General features: G+C 38.6%; 1 protein-coding gene across 2 annotated transcripts in view; it reads left to right on the top strand.

The window, feature by feature from the left end:
• The first annotated feature begins 1311 nt into the window (after window positions 1-1311).
• The window catches only part of TAPT1 (transmembrane anterior posterior transformation 1), a 49724-nt gene continuing 33726 nt past the window's right edge, over window positions 1312-17309 (top strand). Inside the window, exons 1-4 of one of the 2 annotated variants that reach the window (XM_040065153.2) lie at window positions 1312-1522; window positions 6012-6142; window positions 9965-10083; window positions 15074-15097. In XM_040065153.2, the coding sequence (XP_039921087.1) occupies window positions 1312-1522; window positions 6012-6142; window positions 9965-10083; window positions 15074-15097 (485 nt within the window). The remainder of the gene's footprint in view (window positions 1523-6011; window positions 6143-9964; window positions 10084-15073; window positions 15098-17309) is intronic. The other variant, XM_040065154.2, reaches the window with a different exon arrangement.

Genomic DNA, 17309 nt, shown 5'->3' with positions numbered 1-17309 from the left:
GTGTAGTAGCTATCACTGTTAGCCCCCTCTGTGATACTCTTATTACACAGTATCACTGTCTGCAAAAAGCACTCCACTTCCTGAAAACACAAGATTTAGATTTGGATACAAAAATTGGATTGAATACAAAATTGGATTGGATACAAAATTAGGATTGAAAACACAAGATTTGGATTGAAATGCCAGATTTGGGGTGTTTAGAACTACATGGCAATGGAAATGGGCACATCCAGTCTATCCAAAGCCCAAAATGCTCTTTGAGACAACTGTACAATTCACTTGGAGTTATAGATGAAGACTACTATGGCCTTCCAAAGAAAGAATAAAGCATTCTTTGTTTTCCCAGGGTGAGTGGCTAAATATTAAGCTGAGTGAACCTGGCCTGTTAATGTATGATAAGAACACGAGAACTGAATGTGAAGGAGATCTCGTACTTGAATTTCAGGCCAGGTATTTTGTCCCGTGCCCGTGGGAATTCCCCTGCAAACAAGTGCTTCACTGCTACCTCGACCTGCCTGCTTCTTATGCTCACGTTTGTGTATAAATTACAAGCAGTCTGTGGCAGGAAAAAACATTTTTCATTAGTATGATCTCTAGCAAGCCTCTTCACCGCCGGTACCACGCTGCCAGGTACGAGCAGCGTTTCCAGCACCTCACGAGCCGGGCCATTCCGGGCCGTTTTTCGGGCTGGGGCCCTCAGGCCCTGCGGGGCGCGGCTGGCTCCGTGCGAACCGGGCGGAGCGGGCTCGGCAGCCGCAGCTCCCGCCGGGGCCGCCCGGCCGGGACAGCGCGGGGCTGTGACCTCCAGCGCCCGGCCCAGGCCAACTCGTGCTCTCCAGTTCATTGAAACCCTGTTGGCTTTAAAGTTAATAATTCACCACCGGCTTTCCATTTTTGAACAAGGTCTTTATTTGCCTAGCTCAAGGTTTAATCACCTTGTTAGCAGCCGCTTCGAACTGCTGTCCCACGGCCCACACGGGGAGGGGAAGGGGGGCGTGAAACCGTGACCGTCACACGCGTTTTGCGAGAAACGGCAGAGGGCCCGCCGGCTCCGTCGCCTTACGCAAACTGCCTTCCGCTGCAGCACCCTCAGAGCCAGGGGGAGCCTCGGGGCGGGGCAGCGAGGCGCGCCGGGAGACGGCCCGGTCCCTGAGGGGTTAACGGCGGCAAGATGGCGGCGCGCCGGCCCACCCCTCTCCGCCCCCCGCGCGCGGGGCAGTGGCGCGCGGCCGGGCCGGCGGCTGTCGCGCGGTGATGAGTCACCGGCAGGCGCGCGGCGCGGGGGCGGCGGGCGCGCAGCGGGCGGCGAACATGGCCGGCGTTGCCGACGCCGCCGCCGCGCCGGCCAGCGGCGGGGACGGGCGGCAGGACGGCGGCCGCGGGGAGCCGAAAACTCTCTGGGGGAGCAGCGAGCCGCGGCCGCCCGCCGCCGGCTCGGGGCAGCCGTCCCCGCAGCAGCGAACGGAGACGTTGGGCTTCTACGAGAGCGACCGGGGCAGGAAGAAGAAGCGGAGCCTCTCGGGTGAGGGGCGGCGGCGGGGCGAGCGGCATCCTCCTGGCGGCGGAGGGGGGCCCGGGATATAGGGTGGCCCCTCCGGGGAGCCGGGCTGGCCGCGGCGGGGTTGTCCGGGGCGGGCGGCTCTTGGCAGCGCCGCCGCCGCCCGCCCGCGCGAACTTGGGCGAGCGACTTCAGAAAGTGCGGCGGGACCGGCCGGGCCCCGGGAGCGCCGGGCGGCCCGCAGGGAGCTTTCCCTCAGCCCTGCCGGTGGGTTTGCTCCGTGAAGTGTCCCGGTCGGTGCGGTGGAGCCCGTCGGCGTGGCCGGCTGTGTCCCGGCTCTCCGCACGGGTCTGTCGGGGAAGGGGAGCGCGGGCGGACGGGTCCCCGTGCCCTGTCACGCACTTTGTCAACTGCTGCTGCTCAGGAGGTGTGAGGCAGCACGGGCGTCCGCCGTGCAGGTGTGTTATGCCCTGAAGGTGGGACTCTGGCTGTCAGGCTCGATACCTGCCCGGTTCCAGCGGGCGCAGTGCGTGACTGGAGCGGAGAGGGGCCGCTCACACCGCGGCCGGCAGGTTGCGGGTTCGCTCAACTTTCTTGCTGAAGTGCGAGAAATGTTTCGTCGTTTTAGCAGTTCTTGTTACACACTCACAGCTGTATCTACAGTGGTCTTTGCTGCTGGCAGTAACGATGCCGTTAGAGCTTTGAGATTGTGCGCAAATTATTAGAAGTCATTTAAACTAAATTAAATTTACCAATTGGGGACTTATAAGGAAAATTAAAGGAAAATGTCATGGCCTTTGCAATCAATATGCAGCTATATTTACATTCACACTTACTGCTTATTTTGGGTATCCACCAAGTAATTTTTGTAAATAGCCGTGCTGTTTTTGTAAAAGCTGTCAGTCACCCTGTCAGGATTAATTTAATATTGGTAAGGTTATAAATAACTATATTAGCACTGTATTTTTAATTCATTGGCTTGCTGAAAATCTGGAAAGTGCTTGAAGTGGTAAACTTTCGAGGCTTTCTCAGTCTTGGTTTGAATGTGATAATACAGGTCTTATTTTTAAAAAAAAAGGGAATTAGGATTTAACTTTAAAGTATCAACAATTGAATGCATTCCTTGAGTTTGATGGGTGCTGTGTCTGTTTCTGATCTGTTATATCATCAGACATGCAGCATCATTGACTGCAGTTCTGTGCTGTTAACAAACACTACAGAATGTAAAGGTGATGTAATTTCCAGTTATAAAGGAATTGGCTTGATTGTAGTAGTATGAATTGCTTTGAGGTGGGAAAAAAAAAGAGATCAAGATACATATAGATGTGCCTGAAAAACAACTGAACAAATAACTTTATAAAAAGGAGATTGTTACTGGAAGTGGTGGAGAATACTTAACTATGTTCATGCAATTGATTTGAAATTTCAAAATAGTTAAAAATCTTTGGTGCTATCTGACACGTCATGGCAAGAAAACATAGGAATGGGCTTCTTTATTGAGCAACTAAAAATTCTAACTGATCTAAGGATAGCAATATGTTAAATAATAGAAGTAGGATTTTCTTCACATTGATGAATCAGGACTAGTACTTTAAAGAGAAGTTAATTAGAGGAGAAGAAAATACTTCTTAAAGATATATTTTCTTGATTGATTAATTGGCATCCTTGTGGAAGAAATTTGTATTTAGGATTAACAGGAGTGAAGTGAATGCCTGGAATTGTTGTATTTTTGATTAAATTTATGATTACATCATAGAAACTTACTGAAGTGCAGTGCATTTCACATTTCCACAACTTTTCCTCTCCTTTCTGGTTAATAGTTGTCCTTTGTGCAGCTATGCACTGAAGTATAACTTAGTTAAATCATTGTCTTCTTACCTTGAAGGAATTTGTGTCCTTTCGTGTTTTTTGAAGATGCTTATGCTTTCCTGTCCTGGGGTGTGGAGATAAATGAGTATACTGTAAGCATTAAGAGTATGCTTAAGATTAAGCATGGGCCACAGTCTAAAACTTTCTGACTGCAAAAGAGGGGAATTTGAAGTAGGGAAGGAATTTGAAGTAGGAGGTAGAGTTTACTTTTTAAAGAAAATGTTGTTTGATGCTTTGATAGCAGAGTTAAGCTGTTTTTCAAATGACTTATTACTTTGTTCTGCCTTGGTGTCTCATGCTGTTCTTTTGGTTACTGTGTTTTTCCTACAGGGTCAGCCACTAATCTGTTTCACAGCTGGCACAGGGCTGAGGCTGGTGCTGGGTGGCAATGAGTGCTCAGAGAGGAGGTGGCTGAGTGACTGTGTGCTCCAGTGCATCCCTTGGGTGACTGTGTGCTCTAGTGCATCCCCTGTCACTGGAGAGATGATTTTTGCAGTCACACTCTGGTGCTTATGTATTGATCAACCTCCATGAGGATTGATTATCCCTCAGTATCTAGGGCATGAAAGTCTAAGGTGTTAAAAACTTAAAATCATTTGGTTTTCAGCTATAGGCCTCTAAAATACCTTGTGTGAGATAAGGAGGTGTGGGAACAAATAGCTCATTAGCTAAAATCTTAAAATATCTGAATTTGGCAGGGACTTCTCAGTTACCCCATGGTTCTTGCCCATAAGCATGTATTTACTGTATAGGAAACTTGAGTTGTTTGAGATTGCTTTAAGTTAGAAAAGGTTGGTTGTTTGAGGCAGTTTACAGAGTAATTACTTGGTGTGTTTATGCTGTTTTTACTTTCAAGTTTTTAAACGTTGAAGAATTAGCATAATCAAAAAAAGTTACAAATGATAGTGTTACGAAGGAAGACTCCGGGAAACAAATTCATAAGAGGTCTGAGCAGTAATTTCACGGAATGAACTTTGATTGAAACTTAATAAGTAAATATTAGTTTATTTCTACTCATTAAGCAACATGTTGTTTTGTTTGTTTTAAAATAAATCCCTTTAAGGCTTCAAGTGGTTTGGCCTACTTAGTAGAAGTGGATCAGTAATACATAGATCATCAAAATCACTATCCAGTGACAAGCTCATACATGGGAAAATGGTTCAGTTCTCATAGTTTAAAGGAAATCATGATTTATTAACAATACTTAATTAACGGGTAGTTGGTGAGTTTTATAGCTGTGATCAGTATCAGCAATGTGATAAATCACAATGCCACACATACAGAGAATATTAATGCACCGCCACAAACAACAAAGTGCCTGTAATCCCCCCAAATTCTAATCACTCCTCCCACCCAAGGTAATGCAGGCTGTAAACACATGCTCTTTTGCTTCTTTTATACTTCTGCTTGAGCTGATTCCTTCTTTGCTTTAAAACTCTTGGTAATCTTCTGGCTACTGCGAAAGTCTTCATCTTCAATGTGGTAAATATTGAGAAGGCATTGCCTCAGATAGTTTTGGGTGAATTCTTCATGCAGGGTGTCAATACTTACATTCCCCTCTTAACAGCTGTTACCTGAGTTGTTTTACTAAGAATGTAAGGCCTCTTCCTGCCCTGAAAAATGTAGAGCATTCTACCATGCGAGGTTTCTTCTCCCTCCTCTAGTCCCTAAGACTTTGGCTGAAATTTGAATTTACTGTTTGTGAACATGTGGTTGTATCATAGTAAGTGTCTGTAGCTTTTCATCTGTTTGTCTAGATAAGTGATTTTCATCATCTGGGTGCTGTGTCAACATTGAGAGTTTCTGGTTTTAAGTAACAATAACCAGAGATGTTGAACTTCATTGTAGTGTTCTGTCGCTTCTGAAATGTCACAAGGAGGTGGTAATGTCAGACCTCCTCAGTGAGCGTTGAAACTTAAGTTCAACCTTCCTGTGCTGACAGCCTGAATTTCATAATTATAATTTCATATGTTATTAATTTTGTAAGACTGCCCTGTGCAAAGTCTTTTTTAGAAGCCGTATGAGCTGCTTAAACACAGGCCAGTCGGTCCTCAGGTTACTTACCGACAGCCATTAAAGCGTAGGAGATCTGTGAGTGCTCGACGCCGTTTTGGTTGTGAAAGACCCGATCACCAAAGGTCCAGTGTGTTTGTAGTGTGTTTGTACTGTTTGTGCACTGAATCGCTTGGGATTGTGTATCTGTGAACATTTGGCTCTTGCAGAAAACTATTCTTTAAAAGAAAGAACAAGTGCTAATGTTGCTGAGAGAGAAAATAGCTTTTAAGAAGTTGAAAATAGAGTTTAGTAAATTTAGGTCTGATAATACTATAAGGATTAGATTCACTCAGCATGTTGGATTTTGGGTAGCGGCTTTGGGCAGTGTTTTGTAGAAGTGGGGTGTCTGATTGGCTGGGAAAATGGCTTGTGTGTTGGGAGGCAGCGGGGGAATGAATGGACTTGAGCTGGACTTACATCTCCTATAACTCCTTTCCTGCCAAGTTATTTAACCATCAGCAGAAACCGTCTGGGTTAGAGGCCATGTAAATGAAACATGTAGCAAGTAATAAGTAACAAAAGTATAGCAGCTTCTCACCCTCTGGAGGTCGTGCCTGAAGTGTTTTCTGCTTACTGTGTTTCTGCATAGATCTTTCCTTGCTGAGATTCATCAGTGCTGAGCTAACAAGAGGTTATTTCCTTGAACATAATGAAGCAAAGTACACGGAGCGGCGAGAGAGAGTGTACACGTGCATGCGGATACCAAAAGAACTGGAAAAGGTGAAGTATGCTTTAATATTTAATTCAATTCAGAAATTAAATCTGTTGAATTAAAATATTTAAAGAATTATTAATTTTTAAACCACTTTTGCTACAAAAACAAGATGTAAACCTCTATAATGATTATTTTTCAATGTTACTAACTTAAACATTTTTGTTTCAGGGTTTTCTTCTCTGTTTGCTTGTTGCTGCTGGCAACTCTTGTTATTAGCAGAGACAAACAGGTTCAGATGATGACAAACTAATTCAGATATAAAGATGTCACTGATCCTTAAAAGAATAATCAAGAACTTTTTACAGCAAAATGTAATTTTACATTAAAAAAAAAATTGTTTCACAGATTTTTTCCCAGGGTAAATTTATCTGAGGATGGGAAGGTTTCAGTCTTATAAAAATACGGTGACAGTTGAGTTTTTCTAAGGTTTTTGACTTAATTTTCTTCGTGTTTTATTTTGCTTCTTGCCACTATTTACCACATCTCCCCTCTCTGTCCCTATGTTGCGGCCTTTTCTGAGGGATTCTTGCCACCTCCTTTATGTCAGCTTAGAGATCATTCTGGCCCTACAGTGAGCTAATTTTGTTCTGGCTTAACCACGTTGATTTGGGAGGCAGTGGCAGAAGTGGTATGCTGAGGAATGATGAGTGAGGCAACACTGAGAATAAGGTTTGTCTAGGCTGCAGTGTAATGATAGCATTAAAATTAATACTGTTAAAATTCCCAAAATCTCTAGAGATGAAGTTACACAGGGCTAAATAATTTTAATTTAGACTAAAGGAAGAAGCTTGTTTCATTCTTCCTCCCACTTCAGTCTCCTGCTTTACACATACTGCCAGTTTTGCCTGAGCTGTGGTGCTTGTTGGACCATTCCAGGAGTTAAATTCGCTCGTAATTTGGCAGTGAATGTTATACTTCCTTGCTCTCTTTGCTCTGTGCTAGAATAGTGAGCTGATTTGTTCAGCCAGTATTCTTGAGAATCTAGAGCCTACACAAGGACAGAAGGGGAGCTTTATAACTAAAGATGAAAGAGCAGTGGAGGAGAGAGGAAGGGTAGGCAGAATTCCCTTGGTCAGTAGTGCTCGTGTTTCCCCTTCAGTATTATTAACTTCATCCTTCAGCCATGATGAGGCCTGGCTTTACCAAACTAAATTCCCAATCAGTTACTGCAGAAAATCACAGAAGAATGAGATTGGGATGGACCCATGGGGTAGTCCATACCCTTGCTTAAAGCTGGGTAACCTACAAAAGGTTGTTCAGGATTGCAGGCTTTGAACATCTCCAGTGATGGTGTCTTCACATCCTCCGTATTTACCCATTCCAGTTTATGATAGAATATTCCACTTATGGCAGAGACTCAGTAAAGCAATGCAGCATTTTGACGTCATCTCCATTTTAATTATATCTCCAAGGCACGGAAATTATTCTGAAGGATCGTCACCATAGCTTCTTAATAAAACTTTCAGTGTGTAAGAACATGCAATATCCAGCAGTCTTTTTATAAATAAGATTAATGCTGTAAGTGGTGCAGTTGAGAGGTTTTGCATGGTAAATCAAACTTCAGTCTGTGCTTTGAATATGAAATATTATGAAACGGAATAATAAAGAGATTTAAAAAAATGATCGTTATCTTTTTACAGTGAGATTATGAAATTTTTTTTTAGTTCTTTGCATTGGCTTACTCTATGTTAGTATACATAATAACTATATCAAATTGAGCATCTAGCAATCAACTAAATAGTGTACAGATCATCACCTGTTGCAGAAACCATTTGCTGATGTGACACAAAAATCTGCTTACTTGAAATAAAGCATGTGAGACACTAGTAAAGGAAGAGAAGAATTTTCTTGATGGCTTGTTTTATTTACTATCTAATAGTATAATTACAGAATAAGAATGAAAACTCTAATCAGGTAGAGTGAGAATAAATCTTAAGGGAACAATTTTTAGTTGATCTCAAAATTAAACTCTGTGCTCCTTAGTTAAATTATAGTTATGGTGATGGAAAAGCTCCGTAGGTTTTTCTGTTAGTTCCTAAATATCTGGAACGGAGCAGAAAAAATGATGTTTACAGAAAGGAGTAGAGGGTTCAGCACGGATTAAATTTCATCAGGTACGTGTAGTAAAAACATTGGGAAACTGAGGACATTAAACAATAATTGCAAATATTAATGCAAGTTTATAGAATGCGAAAAACCATCGTTGCACTAGGATAGACACAAAGTCTGTCTAAAAAGAAAAAGTAGTGTTATTTTTGAGATTATAAAGATGTCCTCAAAGAACAAAAGCAAAATGACTGGCTGTCTTTCTGTTTTGTTTGGGTTAAGGAGTTTAAAAATACTAAGTGTTCAGTTCCAGTCATCTTCAGTGCTTGAATATTCAACACCTAGTTTAAAAGTTATTTTAAAAGAAATAGATAACTTAATGGCATATTAAGGCAGTGCATAAATTTATCCACAGTTCATGTAACCACTGCTCCCGATAACTTTGAGTAATAACTCAAAATGCTGAAAGTTTAGAAAATTGTACTGGAGGTGAATTAGTAAATATCAGGAAAGAGACCTTAACATCATCAGTATTGAAGTAGTCTACTGTTGTTGAATTGGTTAAAATAATTTTATAAAGGAAAGTAAAGACGTTGATGGTTGCAGTGCTGTTGTGCCCGAGTCAGTTGTCTTATGTGGCTTGTGGACAGTTGTTCTGGAGCGCAGTCTGTAGGGTTGCTCTCAGAGTTATGAGGATGTATGAGGTGTAAGGGTCACTGGACGTGGAACTGGCCATTGTACAAGCTAAGAAGGTATTTTGAAAGGCAAAGGGATTGTGAGAGATAAAAGTAATTTACTTGTACTTTGGTTTACGCCCCCACCCCGGTATCTTCTTTTCCCATCAGCAGTGCATACAGCTTTCACATGTAAATGCATATCTGACATGGGTATCTAGGTTTGCTTAGATGTTGCTAGTCTTAATTATGTAGCCAGTTAAGATGGCTTCTATGGGATTATCCTTGCAGGAAAAAATACTACCTCATGGTCTGAGAGAAGCATAAAACCCATTTTTCTAGACTTCAATTTAGATAGAATATAGAATCATTTAAAGAGCACGTAAAGAAGAAATGTCATGTGGGAAGAGTCTGGTATATAGGAGCTTTGAAGCAGTGGAGTTTATGTCTAGTTTAATTAGAGCTGCTTGGCTTGTAGCCACAATGAATGGCTTTAATGTTTGTGTAAATTAAGGATAAAACATTTAAACTGGGGGCAACTGGAAGTTTACCTCTTTATATTTTATATTCTTTGTATGAAAAAGGTTGTTATTCTTTGAAAGAGATCTAACACAGCTGTAATTGGCTGTGCAATAGAAAATTTACAAGGTAATAGAAAACTTTTTTGGGGAGGAAATGTTGAAAAAGGAGGTAGGCAGAAAATGGCTGTGCATATTTACGCACAACTCTATGGATTTTTTCCCCAAAGGTTAAAACATGAACTTTGGTAACCTTGCAGGAAAGCCACCATTGGAAAATGAGCTACAGTTATAGTCAATTGCAGTTTATATATTAAATAAAGACTAAGTTCAGTGAGCTGTGAATATCTACAAAAGCCTTCACTTTGGGGCTTGGACCTCGTGATGCAGAATTTTTTGCTGAATAATCTTCAAATTCACTGCATGTTAATTTTTTTTTTTTTTTACAGTTCACCTGATTGAACAAGTGTGAATATTGTGTTTATTTGGTTAATTAGTCTTGTGTAAATGTATTTTTCATAACATAATTATTTATAAATTTTTTGTAAATTTGATACTAACATACTTCTGTTTTATTTTTGTAATTTAGTTGATGTTTTTTGGAATCTTTTTGTGCCTGGATGCTTTTCTTTATGTGTTCACCCTGCTTCCTTTGAGAGTTTTTCTGGCAATGTTCCGGTTCATCACTTTGCCTTGCTATGGCTTACGGTAAGTTGATTCAAGAGAAGGGTGTTGATACCCTTAAATAGTATGTCACCTTTGTGTGTGCTTCATTTTATGGCCTTTCAGTGCCATCTGAGCTACTAATGACTTCTTCCACTGTAAAATAGAAGTCTCAGTCTAAACTAGCCAAAGTAAAGGTGTGTGGGGGACCTTTAAGCTTTACCAGCAGTCACTGTCATCGTTGCCTCCTTCAGGCACAACAGTTATCAAACAGCACCACTTAGGCATATTCAGGTTAGTAAAGGAGAGAGATGTAACCTTACCTTATAGTTTTGTTCTTTTATCTGACATCTATTTGAACATTTATTTTAAAAATTCTTAGACTTGGCTCATGCCTTTTGATAGGCTCTTAAAAGCTTTCCTTATTTTCATGGAAAATTTTGCTGAAAAGACCCCTGAATAAAATGTCCTTTCCTCTGATGAATCCTGGGGACTGAAACATGGGGAGGAAAACCAATCAGAATATTAAGAAATTTTAGATCTTAATGCCTTGATTTTCTGTTCATATCAATACTAAGAAGTTGTTAATACATATAAAGCTTTTAGTTTGCCCCTCTGGCATAGGCATCAAAAACTGGATAGAATTATTTTTCTTCATAAAATCTGTTACTTCATGGTAAAGTTGCTTGTATTAACCTTAAGTGTAGCCTGAAATAGAAGGAGCACTTGTATTGATGTTGTCTTTTTGCTTGAATAAATAAAGACATCAAGGTCTTTATTCTGAATTTTCCAAAACTTGATTTATGGTTACTTTTTTTTTTTTTTTTTTAAACAAGTTGTTTGTATTTGCATTATCAGTATTGTCTTTTGTATGTGAAGGTCTTTTAGATGCATAGTTTAGAAATGTATGTTCTGATTACAGCAAATGCTAGTCTAGTTACAAAAACATAATATTTTAAAATACAGTCTAAAGTTGAAATGTTTGTGTTTGATAATGTTAAACACAGGCACTAGATGGCAGTCTCTAATGTTTTATTGTGCTGTTAATTTTGAACTGAACTTCAGACTTACTATGTCAAGAGAGTTTTCTTAGCTGTATAAAAATGACAGTTATTTGGTTTTAGCCTGACGACAAGGCAGATTATGTGGCTATTTGTAGATATTATATGGATACTAAATTCAGGTAAATGTAATTCAAACAACGTATTGTTTGAATCTTACTTTTTTCTGTTTAAAAATCTTCTTCCTTGTATATAAACTCAGCTTTGCTTTTGACAAAGAAAGTTTTCTGCTGTTTGGAAATTACAATTAAAGATTTCAAAGACCAATTGCTGGTTTAGATTATTGTTCAATTTGAAGCACCATATGCACTCATGTATCTGATATGTGTATATCTGTATACATGCACCTGCAATGCTAATATTTAGTCTGCTTGCTTGACAGTATTTTGTGTGTAAGGCACAATAGAAGCCAGTTTAATCTATTGAACTTGACTGTGTTAAAGTGTTATTAAGTAAGATGCTGTGAAACACATTATCTTGAGTGAAGAAGTCTTTGTTTCTGTAACAACTCCTGAAGCAATTTCTTTCACCACAATTTTATCCAATGTGTTTGGAATTTAGTTCGCTAGAATCTCTACTTGTTCAGTACTGGGGCTTTGTCTAATTGATACATGTTCTAAAGTTGGTGACATTTTACTGAAAGTATTAAGACTCATGTCTATAACATGTAATGGAACTTCTTCAGAAGTAATGATTCTTATTTCCAAGTATTCGCAGCCTGCATTTGGAAATTTTTTTTTTTTTTTAGTTATGCTGATTTTATTTGTTACAGAAAAAAAATCTGTGATTTTCTTCCAGCTCAGGAAATTTTTATGTATTTGTAACAAAATAGAGTTGAACAGGTAAAGCGCATTTATAATTACAAAAGGTACTTAAAAAGCAGGTGGCTGTTCATCTTTTAGCTTGCTCTTCCTTGCAAATACCAAATAAATGTTGACTAGATGTTAGTTGAACCTGCCACATCATATTCCATTCTGTGTAGTAAATAAAAGTGCTCCTCCCTTCATCTTGACTTTTTTCTCGACATCTCAGTGAAGCAATTGAGCAGTGAGCATTCTCTTTCCCTTCCAGTTTACTCTTCAGTTTATTTATTTCCTTGTAATTCTATCATCTCTTTTCAATGTAGACAAAGATTATATTACCCGTTATTTTTTTTAAACAATAAAACCAGATTCTATTTAAATGTGCTAATTCCTGTTTATGGTATATTATGCAAAGTGCATAAATATAGAGGGAGTGGTTTATAGCCTCTTCCACACATTGTAATATCTCATTTTACAGAGTTCTGAAGGAAAACAGAGTAATGTATCTTAAAAAAATAGTTTCCTTTTTCTGCCTAGACAGTGTAAGCACTTCAGTTTGACTTCTGTCATTCTTCCTCATCACTTGATCTTTCTTTTTGAGCAAATTTAGTTCTGTGTTTTCGTCAGAGCTATTTTGGTGCTGACAAAGCAATTTTTTTAAAACTTCAAGAACTTCAGTCAGAGGAATCCAAGATTCCATCATTGATTGAACTAAACTGCTTTGTTTATTACTGAAATCAAACTGGCAAAGGCTGAATCATCACATGGTGACAGTTTTGGCAGGTGCAACTTCATTATGTCTATGCTCTATAAGCAGCAGGGTGCTTTTAAAAAAATTAACACGCACAATTCACAGAATTAGATTACATCTTCTGAAATTACAAAAGATCAGCTCTACTGTATTTTCTTTTGAGACAAGAAAAGAACTTTCCTAAATTATTCTCTTTGAATTTTGTAGACTATTCTCATTTTATCAGAATATTCTTTGACAACATAAAAAGTTTGTTATTTCAGTGAAGTACATGCCAAGGTAGACAGAGAAGTAGACCTGGTGGAGTTCTGTTTGAATTAGAGTCCTTGGTGTCAGGTTCCTAAAACTAACTCTGCCCGACGTTGAAAGGTACAGTTTCATTTTACAATTCAGACAATTTTTTAATTAATACCTCACGCCCAAAGAATTTGGGTAGATTAATATTGCTGCCTGTTTTGAAGCTTTTTCATAGAGCTAACTTACTATTTCTCTTGAAAATGTGTTGCATATCAATAAAAGGCGATTTGGGAATGTGGAAAAGCTGTTCCGCATGATTTGTAAAACACCGTGATATGAAAGCTAAAATTGCATTAGCAATTAGTTAGTGAAACTCTGATGAGACTCCCAATTTAATTATGTTTAAAGGCATTTTACATCATCTCCACAGAGCAAGAAAGGATTTGTGAGGGAAAGTGAGATTCTTTTCTCTAAATTCTAGTTTTCTCAAGAAAATACAGTAGATTATGGATTTTCTTACACGTAAAGATAAGATTGACAAAACCTTTACAAGAGACCTCCCACACACACCTCATCTGCAGGGGTTCCCCACCCCGCTACTGCTGGGAGTGGGTCCAGGACCCTTTGGGCTCTTTCCAAGGGACGAGGGCAGCACCTGGATGGTGGAAGCCCAAGAAGATCCTGTTTTGGGGTGCAGCAGCCACATACCCCTCACATGCCTTGCACCGGAGCTGAATCCCACCAGGAACTAGAGCACGGTGCTCGTGGCACCAAGGTTGTGGGTCCAATCCCTGCACAGGCCATTTACTTAAGAGTTGGACTTAATGATCCTTGTGGGTCCCTTCCAACTCAGAATATTCTGTGAATCTGTACATTTTTCCATCTGGAAGTAGATACAGATAGATTATAAATACATGTTCTGTATTTTTGTTTTACTCTGCTCTCTGAAATAAATGAATTTAGATGCTGTCAGCAATAACATAACTTCAGCTATATTGTATGTACCTCTTAAACTTCCCATTGACATTCTGTGAATTCACAGATTCATGTTTTTCAGTAGGAAATAAGTACAACAGCATTATTCCAAAAGGAAACCACATCTGGAAGAATAAAACAAACATGGCATTCTTCTTATGGACATTATTTATTTGTTTGTATTATCAGGCTGTTAAATAAATTTGAACCTCTGTTGCACAATTATTCCCAAGTCTATTTTTTTTTCCTGAGGAATTTAGCTATGGCATCCATAAACTTCCTATTGTCACCTGAAGATCATTGAGGAAGTTGCTCATCTGCCCAGAAAATGTGTAGCATTCTACCAACCAAGAAAAAGATGCATTCATTATTTTTCTGTAGTATACTTGCAGATCAAGTACTCCTTTCTCCTTTCCATAACAGTGCATAGTGTAGCAACATTACAACCTTCTCTTTCTTTCTTTCTTGTAAATCAGACCGAAGGGAAGAGCACTTTCACTTCCTTTATAGGATGGAATGTGGTGTCACAGGGATTCCTCCTTGGTGAGTAAATCCTGATTTTCTTTTTCCTTCTGTGCTGTCAGCCAAATTCACACATCTACATGTAATCAGTGAAAAGACTGGTTACAGATGGATAGTATAGCTATTACAACATACCTCAAAGGAGAAACCTACCAACTTAGTTTTAATAATAAACCCATGAAATGGATTAAATGCTATTTGTGGTAGGTATATTTTCTAATGTAACTTCATGTCATTGTGAAAATAAGTTATCTTAGATTTAAAACATTTTTCACTTAGAGTGCCTGTGGACCAATTTGGCCCAGTTTAAGAAAGGATATCTTGGAAAAACTATAGCCCCTGCTGTACTTCAGTTTATAGTGCCTTAAGCTTTTTGAGGTTTCTTTTAAGTACTGCTTCAGTCAAGTTCATAGCTATATTTTTGCGTGTACTTAAAGCAGGTTTTTTTGTAATGCTTACCCTCAGTCTTAGGGAGTTCAGAAAGTTCATTGCCAGGTATCTTAGTATTAGACTTAACCAATAACTCTATGCATAATAAAATGCAGCACTTCAGCATATGTTTCTTTACTGTCTTCAGTTATATTTGGTTCTGTTATTTAAAAAATAAAAGCCTGATGAAAGCTTTTTCTAGTTGTCACTTGTTTGAAACCTCGTTTTGTTTTTGTTTTTTTATTTTTTTGAGACAGCTCTCATCGGGGCCTAACAGCAAGGTTGGTTTTGTTTCATTCTTAGCATGGTCTCGTGCTGTATTGTGTGCATGTAGAGGCTTTTTGTTTGAGAAATGCAGTGCCACCTAAACTTGGCAAGCTCAGCTCTCAGTTTCTCAGAATTCTTTGGGACATATTTTTCTTATCAGTCTGTATAATCACAATTTTACATCAGGGAAGTCATGCATACTGAAAGGTGTTCCTCTTCTTAAAAAATGGAAATTAGATTTGCTCAAAATATCTTCTTTTCCTGAAACCAAACTTGAGCATAATTGTAGGAAAATATTTCCAATAGATCACATAGTCCATTTTTAAAAATTGTAGTGTGTAGCTACGTGGGCAAGTATACCCTTCTGATAACCTTGCTTGGATTTATTTTCCCTAACATCTTTACTTATGCTAACAGGAAAATATCCCCTTAAGTGTTAATGTAATAATTTTTGTTAGTGCTTCATGTAAATTTAGAAATTTGTGACACCACAGTTCATTAATGAAAGATATATTGAAGAATTTGAGAATTTTATAAAGAGTACATGTAAAACAAAACCCCATTGTTCAGTTTCTGTGCAAGTATCTTTGATGTGAAATAGAGAAAGAAAAAATACCTAAGCAAAACTTTAACTAGACCACCATCTCAATAACTGAAATATATTATAAACCTCAATGGTTGCCTGTTTGAAAATGTTAGCGTTGCATAAATAATACTGTCAGAAGAGGTTTGCTATAAAATATGCTTGAACTTGTAACCTGCTAAAAGACTTCTTCAGTGCATTATTATCTGAACAATAAACCCAAGTAAAAAGGGGTTTTTAAGTGTCAACGTTTATAGAAACATTACTGTTACAAAAGCTTTAAAATATATATGTGTGTATGTTATTGAGATGGAAATATCCATCTAAAACATTTTTGCATTATTTGTATCTTTAAATTACTGTATGTATGACATCAGTATTGGAAATTTTGTATGTGTTGACTTCATAGAAGTAATTGTTTAATCTGAATTATTTGGATGAGGCTAAATAGTCTAAACTAAAGAAACCAATTAAAATGCAGTGAATTGTATCAATAAGCAAGAAAAAAAATCCTGAATGCCTGTTGATTTTTTTTAAAAAACTAACAAAACAATCAGAACCCAAGCAATTTTAAAAGATTATTGGAAAACCGTATGTAATCGGATAAGTGAAGAATTGAGGAGCACCAGGAGGCCTGGAAGACAAAAATAAAGAAATCATATGACATCTTGTGACAGTTTGTGCAGTTAAGTTTAAAAGAATATATTCAGAGTGCATATGGGTTGGATGCCAAAGTAACTAATTACTCAGACAATTCTGCAGATTACACAGTGTAGTGAAAGCATTGTTCATTTTGTAGTGTCAGTTACTGAAAGGCGTACCAGAAACAACTGTAGTGAGACTTTTTTAGATGTTTTTATACAGCAAGAACTAATTTCTCTTTGTCCAGGTTTCATTTATGTTCCAAATGGCTTAACTACTTTAAATTCAATAAGCAAGGCTTATTAAAATACATAACACACAATCTTGGTTTTCTTGGAAATCACTTGCTTAAGCAATCTTGTGCATTAGCTACTTGTGATTTTGAACATATTTAAGACAAATATTGGTAAACTCTGATTTATTTTTAATAACTCTCTGCTTGATGCTGAGTGACTTCAGTTGTACAGCTGTTGGAAGAAAAACTAGTTTGGTCGGGTAGATACCAATACTTAGTCTTGAGCTGGTTTGCTGCTTTAATAAGGTGAAAGTACTGTGAAATCCATCATGCTGTCCAGTAGCAAGCATTAAGGATCAGTAGTGTGCCCATCTGGGTAGTCATAGCCTATATGGGTGATGGAACCTAATGCTTTTCAACCAGTAGATGGAGACAGAACTCTTACTACTGTGTAAAATGTGGCTCATGGTGGTATTTTGAGTATGATGTTAAATATTAAATAGGTAGCTTGTTCCTTAAGCTTTCACTTATTTAAAGAGTTTGCTTATTATGAGCATTGGTTTTCACACTAGATTTTTCTTCATTGGGTATGTGTTTTATGTAGTTTGTGAGATAAGTTTGAATTGATTTTGTAACAGAGGGGACGTTTTTTACAAGTTTCACAAGTCATCTTAAAAAAAAATGTTGTTTTTCCTAACATTTATCCAGGTTTGTGGGTAGTGAGGATATTTGGTAACATTCTAATTTGATAGTATTTTAATTTAAT

The sequence above is a fragment of the Hirundo rustica genome, chromosome 5 (assembly GCF_015227805.2).
Source record: "Hirundo rustica isolate bHirRus1 chromosome 5, bHirRus1.pri.v3, whole genome shotgun sequence".
Taxonomy (NCBI): domain Eukaryota; kingdom Metazoa; phylum Chordata; class Aves; order Passeriformes; family Hirundinidae; genus Hirundo; species Hirundo rustica.
Note: the sequence above shows the minus strand (reverse complement) of the source record. Positions and strands in the feature narration are given on the sequence as shown.